This window comes from Rattus norvegicus, chromosome 20 (genome assembly GCF_036323735.1).
Source record: "Rattus norvegicus strain BN/NHsdMcwi chromosome 20, GRCr8, whole genome shotgun sequence".
Classification (NCBI taxonomy): Eukaryota; Metazoa; Chordata; class Mammalia; order Rodentia; family Muridae; genus Rattus; species Rattus norvegicus.
Window position 1 is genome coordinate 3,798,045 of NC_086038.1, and position 12,340 is coordinate 3,810,384.

Genomic DNA, 12,340 nt, shown 5'->3' on the forward strand with positions numbered 1-12,340 from the left:
ACTCAGAAATACAGTGACAGTTGGGCTGGGCTCAGTGGTTAGGAGCACTGGCTGCTCTTGCAGAGAAAGTGGGTTTGGTTCCAAGAACCACATGGTGGTTTACAACTGTGCGGTCACTCCAATTCCAAGGGATTTAACACCCTCTTCTAGTCTCAGTGGGCTCTGGGACACACGGAATACACACAAACTCATGGGGACACACAAACTAATTAATAGAGACATACATTTAGTCGGGAATGCAGGTATGATGGTGCACACCTTTAATTCTAGCACTGGGAGAACAAAGGCAGGTGGATCTCTGAGGCCAGCCTGGTCTACAGAGCGAGCTCCAGGCTGGCTAGGCTATATAGGGAGACCCTGACTCAAAAAGATAAAAATTTAAATAAATTCAGAATCTGTCCTTGGGACTCAACAAGGACAAGCTACTTCCAACAGACTGTACAAAAAAGAATGAAGGTTGACACACAGTTAAGGGGGGCTATCAATCTCTTGCCTTAAGGACTCTCCTGGCCTCACAGGCTAAAAGACAAGGCAGGATGGGTAGAAGATGGGTTGGGGAGGGACCAGCCCTGGCTCCGCCCTTCCCACTTGAGAGCCATGGAGAGCCCAGGTCCTGGTGAACTACCCCTGGTGCAAGCGCCCTACACTGTTCTGCTGCTACCCCTGGGGACAAGCCATCAAGACCCAGGGGCCCAGAACTTCTTCCTCTGGGTGAGTACTAGACCAACTCGGTCTTAGGACATCCCCTCCCCTGATCTGCCCTTGATATATTTCCTCTCAACTCTGAGGACCCACAGACTTTCTCCCTGTGTCCCTTGCCGTTGAAGTCCTCAGTGGAGAGTCCGACCTCACCCTTAGTGACCAGATAGTGAGATCACCATATCTAGGATCCGGCTAATAGTGAGAAGTTTTGGTCTGTGTCTCTCGTCTAAGCCAGCTGCAGATGATGCAGGCTCTGGAGAGGGAACAAGATGCTCTGTGGCAGGGCCTGGAGCTGCTGGAGCATAGCCAAGCCTGGTTTGCAGACCGTCTGAGGGAAACACAGCAACGGCAGCTGCAGCTGGGGGCCCTTGGTGAGGTAGGGGGCAGCCATCTGTGCATGAGTTGGGGAGGGAGAAGCAGGGAGCATGTGGACCTCACTGTCTGCTCTGGAAAGGGGAGGGTTAACAGGCAGGGCTCATGAACTGGAATAGCATTGGAATGACAGGATGGCCACCAGTGTTCATTGTGCTGGAAGAGGCCAGTCTGCATTCCATTCAGAGGGACTCCATCTGAGCACCCCACAGAGAGCAAGAGAGTGGCCTGGGAGTCTCTACAGGGCAGGGGATGGTCAGAGAGGATCCATAAGGAACAGGAGTCGGGGTAGGGTGAGGAGGGTTCCAGGCAGTTTGAAAGGAACTGAAATGTTAAGAGGTAGACGTAGAGAGGGAGGGCTGGCTTTTTCATCTGTCTGGAAGGGTTCTGGAAGGAGGGTCTCTGATGAGGAGAGAGGCTGGTGGTGAAGAGGTGGCAGAAGGACCTGTTTCCAGCACACGGTCACCCTCCAACCCCTTTAGGGCTTTCTGATGGACTCACACTCAGAGACCGCCACCCCTCAGCTAACCAGGATTCAAAAGGTGAATGCTTGTTTGCGCAGTCTGATTCAGAAGGTGAGTTTATTGTTCTTAATTTCTAGACTTCGGGGAGGGGGCTTGTGGAGTCAGGTTGATTCGGCCTTGCCCGTATCCACTGGAAAAACTGATTCCTGTGCAGCCCAGGGCCAGGAGGGAATGCCAAGGCAGAGAACTTGTGGCAGCGATGGGTAAGCTGAGGGGTGTTGAGCCCTGGCTGACAAACCCACAGGGTGAGTGGCGGGTGCCAGGCTGGTTCTCTCTCTTTCAGGAGTTGTCAAAGCAGCAGAAAGGAGTCAGCCATCGAACAGGAGAGGTGATCAGCCAGGCTCCCCCACCAGGAGCAAAGGGGCCTACCCTTGTGTAAACCCTCCCCTCCCTGCACTGGTGTAAGGAGTGGGGTTGGAGTCAGAGTCCCCTGCCCCTGCCCCTGCCCCCCTCATCTATTTAATCTTCATTCAGCAGCCAGTGGCTCCAGGCTGAGAAATTCAGACAACTCAGTAGAGTGCTCCTGCAACTCCTAAAAGTGTCCACCGCACTTCCTTGACATCCCTTGCCCTCCCTCTCCCCCATGCCACTACAAAGCCCTGTCTTTCTTCAGTGTATTTGGGGAGGAGGCGTGATCAAGGAGACTCTCCTTCAGCTTGAAGCAAAACTAAGCTAAAAAAGCTGCCCTGGAATTTAAAGGAAAATTGTACTTTCTGGTGCCCCTGCCCTGCTCTGCTTCTGGAATAAACAGCAGCTCTCTTAAAAAAAAAAAAAAAAAAAAAAAAAAAAGAGAGAGAGAGAGAAAAGGAAAGCCTTTGGTTTGGTTCCCGTTGGGGTTAGGAAAAGCACCCCAAGGGAAACCCATCATCCTAGATCCCAATCCTGTGTGTGTGTGTGTGTGTGTGTGTGTGTGTGTGTGTGTTTGATTGATGTTTTTGAGCTAGGGTCTCATAGCTCAGGCTGGCCTTGAACTCACAGCAGCAGTCCTTCCTGTTACAGGGACTACAAGTTGTACCACCTGTGCACACCAGTCTACTCGTCTTAGAAAGACAAAGGAGCCAGGCAGCAGCAGTGCATGCCTTTGATCCCTGCGGTAGGAAGACACGCAGAGGCAGGTCTGTGAGGCCAGTCTGGTCTAAAGAAAGATAAGGGACAAATGTGATAGAAGAAAGATCCCTGGGCTGGAGAGATGGCTCAGAGGTTGAGACCACTGATTGTTCTTCCAGAGGACCTGAGTTCAATTCCCAGCAACCACATGGTGGCTCACAACCATCTGTAATGAGATCTGGTACCCTCTTTTGACATGCAGATATTTATATATATGTGCAGAACATTATGGATATAATAAATAAATAGATCTTTAAAAAAAAAATCCCCACACCAGGTAGGCAGGGCAGGGCTCTGAAGCCATGTGAGCATCCCACCCATAGGGCAGACTGAGAATGGGGCCCGATGCCCTGTCCCTGTGTTACCAGGAAGTGCAGCCTAGCAGGAACAGCACACCTCCAACTGTCCCCCACCAGGTTTTGCCTGTTGTCCCTCTCCCAGCTCTGCCCCGAGTCACCAAAGTGGAAGGAAGCAGGGCGGGGGTGGTTGGGGGCAGCACAGGGGCAGCTGAGTGGGTGGGGTCCTCCAGCTGGTCCTGTGGAGAGGAGAGAGAAGGTGACCAGTGCTGAGCCTCCACCCACCGGCTCTGGCAGCTGAAGAGGGGGAGGAAGCACTTCACCTTTGAGGACTGGGCCAGCACCAGGAGCTGGAGGAAGGCATGGGTTGGGGGCACCTGGCTGGCTCCCTGACCCACTGCAGTCACAGTCACAGTCACAGTCACCACAGTGTCAGGGGCTGCTGAATCTGGGACCTCTAGCCACAGGCATCCCCAGGCAGACTCGTTCAGTCCCAGGCGAGCCCTGAAAGAGTGGACAGCGTCGAGTCAGACAGAAGGTTCCTGGTGCGTCACAGCCAGGGGGCGAAGCCACGCATAGGACAGGATTGAGGTCTGAGGGTCACGTCCTTGAGCCCCAGCCCCTGAAGTACAGATTAGGTGGAACCAGAACCCAAGCAGAGGTGCAGAGAAGACTCACCTGGAGAGGTTGGAGGTGAGGGAGAAGCTAGGGTTCACGGATGACCTAAGATCAACATCCTGGGGGCCAGAGAAGCTGGCGACTCGGAGGCTGAGAGGGGCCTTGCTGCCCGGAGTCAAGAAATCTGGCGGGCCACTGAGCTGTAGGGAAGGGCAGGTCAGAATAGCTGGTTCTAATCTCCCCAGCCCTGCCCATAGGTCTCCTCACCTCCAGAAGCACGGGAGCCACACTGCAAGGCTGGGGAGCAGACCTCCGCAGACACTGTCCCCCTACATCCTGGCCAACCAGCTCCAGGGAGAAGGGTACAGAGACAGACAGCAGTGTGGGCGGTAGCGAGGCAGCAAGGAGGCCTCGCTCCGGGGGTCCCACGGGCTCCAAGGACACCCGGCCCAGATGAGTGCCCTCTGAGACCCTTCGAAGGACAGCATGGGAAAACTGTGGCTGGCCATCTCCAAGTTTCTGTCTAGAGACGAGCCCTGTCACTTCTACCAGCAGCTGGGTCTGAAGACCTGAGGTGACAGGCAAAGACATTGGTCTACATGAAGCTGGAGGAGGTGCAGGGAAAGAGGAATGACTGGTCTCCTCTCGAACTGGGCAGGGTCATGGGTGGCCACGTGAAGCCCATCAGGCCGGAATGTTAGTGTTCCTTACGCATCAAACAAGACACACATGTTCATTTACACACAGTTACACGTGCAGTGGACCAAGGGGGCGGAGGTCGCTGAACAGCACTGTACCTGCAACTGGCTGAGTCAGGGGGTAGAGGCCAGGGTGGGGTCCATCCTCTGCAGAGATCCCGAAGTGAAACAGGAAGTCCAGAGAGGTCTGGGCTGGGAGAGGAAACCATCTGAGACTTTGAGAGGACCAGAGCCACCACTGTTCACCACTGCTGTGCCCAGGAACCCTCTCTCCTTACCTTGTACTCTCACCCGGGGGGTTCCCTCAGCTGCTACCTGGATCTCCCAAGACCCTGTCTGAGGGGGGTCAGTCATGGTCACTGTCCAGAACTGCCCAAAGCGACGAGTGTGGCCCAGAGGACCTATGCCCTCCTCTGGGCCCTGGGACAACCCTTGGATGGGGACAAGACACTGTCACAAGAGGTAATTCTTCTCTCTCTTGCACAGTCCCCCTCCTGTTCTCCACTCTTGGATTTCCGATCTGCCTTGAGCCCCATGTCAGAGAGTACCTGCAGGGCTCTTGATCCAGAAGCCACTGATGTCCCCGTGCATTCGGACTGTGACTTTCGAGAGCAGACTGTCCACAGCGAACACACAGGGCTCCCCGGGGGTGAAGATGGGAGGCTCCAGGGGAAGAGTCACCTGGAGATATGATCGGGACCAAAGCAGAGATCGAGGGAAAGCATGGGGGAGGGGGAGCAAAGGCAGAGGAGGGAGATGGGAGGACTGCCTCACACAGGGAGGAGGCCTGCCTCACACAGGGAGGAGGGAGGTCAGCGCTGGGGCACAGGACGGACCAGGGATTGTGCTTGGTGACACAGCTGGAGGTGAGGGATTTAGAATGAGGCCATCTTTCTTGTTCCGCTTTCAAAGATGCTGAAAGACCAGGTGTGCTGGCTCATACTTTTAATCCCAGTGCCAGGGAGGCAGAGGCAGGCAGATCTCTGTGAGTTCAAGTCCAGCCTGGTCTACACAGAGTGACTTCCAAGCTAGCCAGGACTACATAATGAGACCTTGTCTCAAAAACAAATCTAGGGGTTGGGGATTTAGCTCAGTGGTAGAGCGCTTGCCTAGCAAGCGCAAGGCCCTGGGTTCGGTCCCCAGCTCCAAAAAAAAAAAAGAAAGAAAAAAAAATCTAAAAAGCCAACCAACCAAACAAACAAACAAAAAACTGATTTTCTACTGCAGCCCTAGAGGCCAGCGTACAGTTATTGACATGAAAGGCAGGGTGGATGGTAAGAAGCATGGGTCTCTGGGAAGAGAAGAGTCCCTTCCTGAACTCTGTCAGAACTCCTTTAAGAAGGCACACGGCATCTCGGACCTCAGCTCTGGCTAATGGCATGGATCCCTCTAGCCTCTACTCACTCACCAGACCAGCCATGCTCTCCCCAACAACGGCAGCCACATCCCGGATGTGCTGGTCTTTGGTAAAGATCACCTCTCCCCCCGATGCCAGGGCTATTGCTTCGTATGGCTCAAAGCGAGAAGGAGACAAGGCCTCTCGCCGTCCTCGACCCTGAGCCCTCGATGGGTCTTCGGTTACTAGGAACGTGACCTGTGGCCAAGTGACAACCCAGTACTTGGTGTAGCCAAGCACCTCAGCCTGCCTTGGCTAATGAAGGTCTTTCAGCCCCACTTTTTCTAGAGCTGTCTCCCCCCCCCCTGCCCCCACTGATGTGCTGGGTGGGAGAACACTTATCATGTTTCAGAGGGAGTTTCTGAGATTCACTTCCCAGCTTTGCTTTGAATTCTGTCTATATTGGCATTTACTTCTTGTGTATTGCACTAAGGATTAGACCCAGGGCCTCAGATGTAAACACCACCGAGCCAAGCCCACCCTTGTTTGCCCGAGGCAGACAGAAAAGGTCCTTGTGTTCACAGAGAAGCTCTACAGAAACCAGGAATGGTTGTCTCCTCCACAGAAGAGATGTCTATCCTCCCGGGAAGTGGAAGTAGACGCAGTTCATAGCCCATGCCCTGTGCTATCTAACTGTAGGGCCAGGTCTCACCCAGACTGCCCTGTTTATCCCAGACTCTTCCTCACTAGGCCTTCTTCTTTTTTTTTTTTTTTTTTTTTTTTTTTTTTTTTTTTGGTTCTTTTTTCGGAGCTGGGGACCAAACCCAGGGTCTTGCGCTTCTTAGGCAAGCGCTCTACCACTGAGCTAAATCCCCAACCCCTCACTAGGCCTTCTTTATCTTTTTTTCTTTTTAAAGATTTATTCATTTATTATATATAAGTATACTGTAGCTGTCTTCAGACACACCAGAAGAGGGCATCAGATCTCTTTACAGATGGTTGTGAGCCACCATGTGGTTGCTGGGAATTGAACTCAGGACCTCTGGAAGAGCAGTCGGTGCTCTTAACCACTGAGCCATCTCTCCAGCCCCCGGCCTTCTTTATCTTGAATAATGTTTCCCAGTCTTAAGGAAGAGGTCACATGCTCTTCCCAAAGCTTCGTGGTGATATTTTCCCAGGAAATCTTTCCCCAGAGTTGCACTGAACATTTTAATACGCCTAAAATAAACCGCCCAGGGTCAGATTCTAGAAGCTTGAAACAACACTGCTACCTTCTTGCTTCATTTGGTTTCAGTCCACGCTGGTGTCTACAGAGACCCTCATCACCGGTTCTTTGAATAGTTTATTGGACCCGATCAGTATGCTCAGTTCAGTTTTGCTAAGGGCGTGGCCTCCCACTCTGGAGCATGTTAAAGATGTGGGGTGACCTTTCGTGAGGACGCCCTCTTTCCCCGTATTCAGGTTGCTAACACTGTGCTCACCCTGCAGCGCCTCTCCCGAGTCAGGGATTCCACCCGGTTGGTAAGAAAAGCGTCCTTGGGGGAGGCGTCAGTGAAGACGAAGATGTCTGAGAGGGGAGGTGTATGCAGCAGGGCTAGCTGGCAAGGAGAAATAAAGGCTCATGTTTAAGATGGTGGTAACAGGGGAGTGGGTAGAGCCAAGGGAGGGCAGAGAGCAGGGGAGCAACCCGGGAAGGAAACTGGTGGAACTGAGGCTGCCCAAGAAGACAAGGGAGCCGGTGTGTAGCTCTGGCTCCCCCTGGTGGCAGGGTCTGGAAGTGCAGGATAAGAGGGAGGGGCAGGATAAGAGGGAGGGGCAGGAGAGGGAGTCGTCAGACCTCCAGGGCAGACAAGCACATCTCCGGCTCATCTCCACCTCCCAAGGCATGGATCTCGGTGAGTTTCTGCCAGAAGCTGTCAGGGTCACTGGTTGTAAAGACAGGGCCGAACCCTGGGCAGAAAGGAAAGTCAGCTGAATGAGAATACAAGGCTGAGGAAGCTGTGAGCCTCCTTCCCAAGGGGATAACAATACTCAAACGCAGGACCTGTGAGAGTAGCAAGCGCTCTTAACTGCTGAGCCATTTCTCCAGCCCCCACCTTTAAAGTTTAACGAGAGAGAAAAGGACTGTACTCACCTCACCGGGGAGGCTCCTTGGGAGAGCTGAAGGAGCCATGCATTTGTAAAGCATAGAAGGGGGCCCAGACGCAGTGCTAACACATTATCGACTCACTTGTCCACAGAGCACACAGTAAGTCCCTACTCAAGGTCAGACACTACCCCCTGCAGGAGTTCTCGACCAGGAGGATAAACAGGCACGGACTGGCCATTTCACGGATGATGAAGCAGCCCAAGGGTGCCGTATGACTAGTGGGGCCCGGCCAGAAAAGCTGACTTTGGGCTCAGGGGGATAAAGAAGTAGGATTAGTAATCTCTAACCTCCCCACACAACAGGCCCTCCTTCATCTTTGACCTCAGGAGCAACTTGGAGAGCCCTCAGCGGGGAAGGGCTTGCTGTCCCTGCCCTGTTGCAAGGACCTGAGTTCTCCTCCATATCAGGCGACTCAAGGACCACCTGCAACTCAAGTTCTGGGGGGTCTGACACCCTTTCCTGTCCTTCATATGTGTGCATATGTGTGTGTGTGCATGTGTGTGTTTGTGTTCGTGCATGTGTGTGAGTGTATATGTGTGCGCATTTTGCGTGCATGCTTGTGTGTGCATGTGTGTCTGTGTCTGTGTGTGCACGTGTGTCTGTGTGTGCATGTGGGTGTGTGCTTGTGTGTGTGTGTGTGTGTGTGTGTGTGTGTGTGTGTGTGCAGACCAACATGAAGAAGGCGAAACAGACACCCACATTTTTAAACAAAATGAACCCAAAAGGTATATTAGCACAGAAATCTAAGGAAGCCAGAGGCACGTGCCTAAGCAGGCACTGGACTTGTGAAACCTCCCCGCCCCCTACCATTTTAGAGACAGTGGAGGCAGTTACTTATTTTCTCCACGGACACAGGTACCCATGAGGCTCACTCAGGACAACAGGTACAATGGCCCTGGGCCCACCTCCTCACTGGAGGTCTCCAGCCTCTGTCCTGGGCCCTCATTCCCTCCACCATCCCTGTAGACCACCCCTACCTGGGTCGTGGAAGGGCACCAGGATGTAGGAAACAGGCTCCATGGGGCTGCCTTGCCGCTGCTCCACTATGCGTCGAGCCTGGATCTTGGCTGCATTGATCTCCTCGCCCATACTGCCTGTGGTGTCCAGGACGAAGCTCAGGCTGGAAGCGGGGGTGATGTCCAGCAGCCTGTGGTTCACGTCAGAGACTCAGCGAAGGTTCTGCTCTTGTCCCCAGTGCCCAGCTCCTCAGTTCCCACAGGCAGGAGCACTGACCAATCAGGGAACCCGTCTCCACGAGGTCACCCACCTGGAGAACCCCCTGGTTCCCAGGCGGCTTCGCAGGAGGCTGAGGGCCTCGATGGAAGCTAACAGTGCCACTTCTGCAGCCTGGAGGTGCAGCCTATGGTGCGGGGAGAAGCTTGGGGATGTGCTGTCCTTGTTGATGCCTCCCCGGGGTGGCTGGGAGCTGCTCTGGTCAAAACGACCTCCATGGCTACATTTCCCTAGATTAAGGAAAGAGATCTGGCGTGTAAGGGTCAAAGGCTCAGTGCCTACTAAAGACTATGGGGACCCTTTCTGACCTGGTGTGGCCTTCTCACCCCTCAGCATGAGGGCATCAGGAAATAGTGACATTTTGTGTACATCTAGAGTCATTAGAGTCTCTCTCTCTGTACCTCAGCCTTCATCCACCCGTTCTGTTTATTATACCACCCTCTCCTACGGGGATACAACCAGGACCCTGTGTTAAAGTCAAAGAAAGTGACTTCCTTCTGGGAGCTTTCATATCAGGTACCTGGAGGTTTGGGGGGATTCGTTCCGAAGTAGCCAGAGGTGAGCATTGTCAAGTTCATCATGTTCCCAGGGCAGCTCAGCCCCTCGCAGTCAGAGCAGGTAGGATCGCCCACTGGGAACAGAGGGCAGGGGCTGAAATCTGAGCCTCAGCCTGCCGGATTAATCCCTAACATCTTCCTCTCAGCTGGAAAGACAGAAAAGGCCACAGACACCTTGGCCAGGTTTTCCTGCACTAAACCTCAGGGTCAGCATTTGGACATCTGAGACTGGGGCCCGATGTGCACAATCCACAGTGTGGGTACCAATCCTTTGGGGATTCTGCTCCCTGTGAAACACAGGCAGGCCATGATTGTATAGTGGACAGAATGCAGCTCCCAGTGAGATGGAGCTTCGGGAGAAAGCCATAAGGCTGGCATGGGTGGGTGGAAAAGGCCACGTGCAAGACCACTCTGAGGTCTGAGCTGGTCCTGGATGCTTCCCTGTGTCTGGCCGAGAAAGCCACAGAACCTGTGTAGCCATTAGCTAGACTGAGGAAGCTCAACCCTTGCGGGGATAAAGCACCACCCCATCCTGAGACTCCACAAGGTAATGGGTGCATGAGGACAGGAGGCTCCCTGAGCTCCCACCTCTAGACTGGATCAAGGCCATACCTTGGGCCAGGCTCCAGAGTTCCCGCCTTGGCCAGAGGAGGTGAGGGTGTGGCTGCCGCTCCCCCAGCTCTACCCAGTTGCTGTGGCTATAGAAATCCTGGTCCCCAGGAGAGAACGAAGGGGGAACAAGGACGGATATGATCTAGTCAGGGCCAACATCTTGATATGTCACCCAGAGCCCAACACCCTGCCCTGCAGCCCACACACCCTGAGCTGGTGTCCCCACCCAGAAAAGTGTGTCCCCCCTGCTTCTCCTGCTCGCCTGGTCTAGAAAAGAGCTTTGCTCAAACGGACGCACACCAGCCTTTCTGTCTTGGAGTCTAAGCCACAGACTTTCTAGGGAGATCCCTAGGATTAAACTAACACCCCCACCTCCTGGTCTTCTTCTCGGTCTGTCTCCCCTTTGTAGTCACTCCGGCAGGACAGAGGAAGTGCCAGCTTAGGAGGGGTGCGCTCCATCCTCCTGGAGGAGGGGGAGGCAGGTTAAAAGCTCAGAGAGTCACCTGCAGGGCATGGAGTGCAGCCCCGAGACGCTGTCGGGCCAGTGTATACTCTAGTGCTCTGGCGGCCACCAGGGTTTCCCGAAGGGCCCCCTCCAGGCGAGTGCGCCCCTGGACCAGCCGTTCAGCATCGAAGTGCAGGTCGGGGTTGCTCTTGGAAGCTGGCAGGAAGTCTTGGGCTGCATTGGCACGAGACACCTCTCCTAAAGCCGCTCTGAACCTCCGGGAAGAAAACCCTGATCCAAAGTAGGCAGCAAAGATATCATCGGCGAGGAGGGTCCGGCCCTGGCCAAGGGTGGTTAGGGAAAGAGACTCCAGAGGCCGCTTGGGTTCTACCACTCCCTGAGGTGCCTTAGCAACTGGCACTCAAGGCTGGGTAGGAATAGAGGGTGAAGGGTCCCACGAGGGAGCAGCAGATTTGGACTGGCTGACCTGGCACTGTGTAGCCCACGCTGGCCTTAAACCAACCACAGATCTCCTTAATCAAGTGCCGGGGTTACCCGTGTATGCCACCACATCCCCCTTGGTACAGACTTTTCCAAGACTGGGGGGGGGGGGGGAGAGACTCAGAATTTCAGGACCAGAATTGCAGAGGGAGGAGTGTGGAAATGAGCAGGTCAAAGGTGAGCCTCCTCTTGACAAGGGCCCTCTGAGAAACCCTGGGGAACTGTAAAACCTAAGGGTGAGAGAGGACACAGGGTTGCTCACCCTGTAGTCCTCTAGATGGAGGTGCGGTCGGCCTGGGGGTGGCTGTTCCAGAAAGAGCTCAAGGGTGACATTGAGTGCAGCCTCTTCAGTCAGGTCTTGGTGAGTGATGGAGCCAGGGGCAGCCAGAAGGCTCCAGATGTTGGGAAAGAAGGCAGATGTTGGGGGCAACAGCAGCTGGAGCAGCAGTACTGGGGGGCCCAGCTGGGACAGGGGGACCTCCACAGGGAGCATGGCTGAAACATGGACCTAGGGAACAGAAGCACCTCGCGGGGAAAGGAAGCCACCAATTCCAGGGCAGGTCTTGCTGTCTCCCCGGCACCTGGTGCCCACTTCCTGCCTTGCTTCAGGTGCCCCATCTAAACCAGCCTGGCTCCCCACCCTGAACCTGCAACCCACACAATCCACGGGCCTGTGAGGCCAACAGAGCGCACACCTGCCCTCAGAGCACAGGAGGATCCTCAAGGTTCTTCTCCTACACCAGGCTGAGCCCCGGCCCTGCCCCACGGATAGGAAGTCTCCTCAGGCCTCTCCTACCTGGTTGCTGGGTCTCCTGGGCAGTGCTGGCCCGGGTGTGGCGTCACAGGGCACTTAGGTCAGAGCTATAATTAACTGGGCCTCAGTAGCATGAGAGGGAGGCTCTTAGCAAGGGGTTGAGGACAGGCAGCCCCTGGCCCTCTTCCATTCATGCCAACCCAGGGCCACACGATGTAGCGAAAGCCAGGGCGGGGCCAGGGCGGGCTCTGTAGCCACAGCGCAGTGCAGTGAGGTGAGCGGGGAGGAAGGGAGCTGGCGGCAGAACAGCATGACTCAGGCCTGGCACCATGCCAGAGACAGACCCAGACAGACGCATCCCTCTGCCCACCAGGACCCAGGGCCTGGCTGGAGCTGACACACTCCTGCTGCTCCCAGGAACTCCCAGGCCAGGCTC

The 12,340-nt window shown here is 54.7% G+C and overlaps 2 protein-coding genes across 9 annotated transcripts; one reads left to right on the plus strand and one right to left on the minus strand.

The window, feature by feature from the left end:
* Nucleotides 1-79: 79 nt before the first annotated feature.
* Nucleotides 80-2,378, plus strand: Sapcd1 (suppressor APC domain containing 1). Of its 3 annotated transcripts, none has more exons than XM_063279360.1 (4): nucleotides 80-711; nucleotides 938-1,073; nucleotides 1,676-1,801; nucleotides 1,882-2,097. In XM_063279360.1, exons 1-4 carry the CDS (start codon nucleotides 598-600, stop codon nucleotides 2,001-2,003), a joined length of 498 nt encoding a protein of 165 aa, XP_063135430.1. In that variant the 5' UTR covers nucleotides 80-597; the 3' UTR covers nucleotides 2,004-2,097. The 3 variants fall into 3 exon arrangements, with proteins under 3 accessions (XP_063135430.1, XP_063135431.1, NP_001004069.1); XM_063279361.1 differs by lacking the exon at nucleotides 1,676-1,801 and adding an exon at nucleotides 1,557-1,649 and having other exon boundaries at nucleotides 557-711; nucleotides 1,882-2,062; NM_001004069.2 differs by lacking the exon at nucleotides 1,676-1,801 and adding an exon at nucleotides 1,557-1,649 and having other exon boundaries at nucleotides 591-711; nucleotides 938-1,078; nucleotides 1,882-2,378.
* Vwa7 (von Willebrand factor A domain containing 7) lies at nucleotides 1,602-12,245 on the minus strand. 6 transcript variants are annotated; one of them, NM_212499.2, is made up of 17 exons: nucleotides 11,947-12,134; nucleotides 11,413-11,658; nucleotides 10,708-10,989; nucleotides 10,205-10,301; nucleotides 9,556-9,666; nucleotides 9,070-9,265; nucleotides 8,780-8,949; nucleotides 7,491-7,603; nucleotides 7,135-7,251; nucleotides 5,726-5,911; nucleotides 4,866-4,998; nucleotides 4,596-4,748; nucleotides 4,417-4,509; nucleotides 3,887-4,188; nucleotides 3,680-3,819; nucleotides 3,325-3,505; nucleotides 1,602-3,240 (listed from the first exon to the last, which is right to left on the minus strand). In NM_212499.2, exons 2-17 carry the CDS (start codon nucleotides 11,641-11,643, stop codon nucleotides 3,067-3,069), a joined length of 2,679 nt encoding a protein of 892 aa, NP_997664.1. In that variant the 5' UTR covers nucleotides 11,644-11,658; nucleotides 11,947-12,134; the 3' UTR covers nucleotides 1,602-3,066. The 6 variants fall into 6 exon arrangements, 5 of the variants coding, with proteins under 5 accessions (NP_997664.1, XP_038954603.1, XP_038954602.1 ...); XM_039098675.2 differs by having other exon boundaries at nucleotides 1,637-3,505; nucleotides 11,947-12,245; XM_039098674.2 differs by having other exon boundaries at nucleotides 1,637-3,505; nucleotides 11,846-12,245.
* Between the last annotated feature and the right edge of the window lie 95 nt (nucleotides 12,246-12,340).

Bases quoted from the DNA above. Each gene is read 5' to 3' on its own strand.
- Sapcd1 (XM_063279360.1), top strand. From the start codon at position 598: ATGGAGAGCCCAGGTCCTGGTGAACTACCCCTGGTGCAAGCGCCCTAC. The intron at 712-937 runs GTGAGTACTAGA...CGTCTAAGCCAG, and splicing joins CCCAGAACTTCTTCCTCTGG to CTGCAGATGATGCAGGCTCT. The intron at 1,074-1,675 runs GTGAGGTAGGGG...CTTAATTTCTAG, and splicing joins GCTGCAGCTGGGGGCCCTTG to ACTTCGGGGAGGGGGCTTGT.
- Vwa7 (XM_039098675.2), bottom strand. From the start codon at position 11,643: ATGCTCCCTGTGGAGGTCCCCCTGTCCCAGCTGGGCCCCCCAGTACTG. The intron at 9,667-10,204 runs GTATGGCCTTGA...CTCTGTTCCCAG, and splicing joins ACTCTGGAGCCTGGCCCAAG to TGGGCGATCCTACCTGCTCT. The intron at 4,510-4,595 runs GTAAGGAGAGAG...TTCCTCTCCCAG, and splicing joins CCCCCGGGTGAGAGTACAAG to CCCAGACCTCTCTGGACTTC.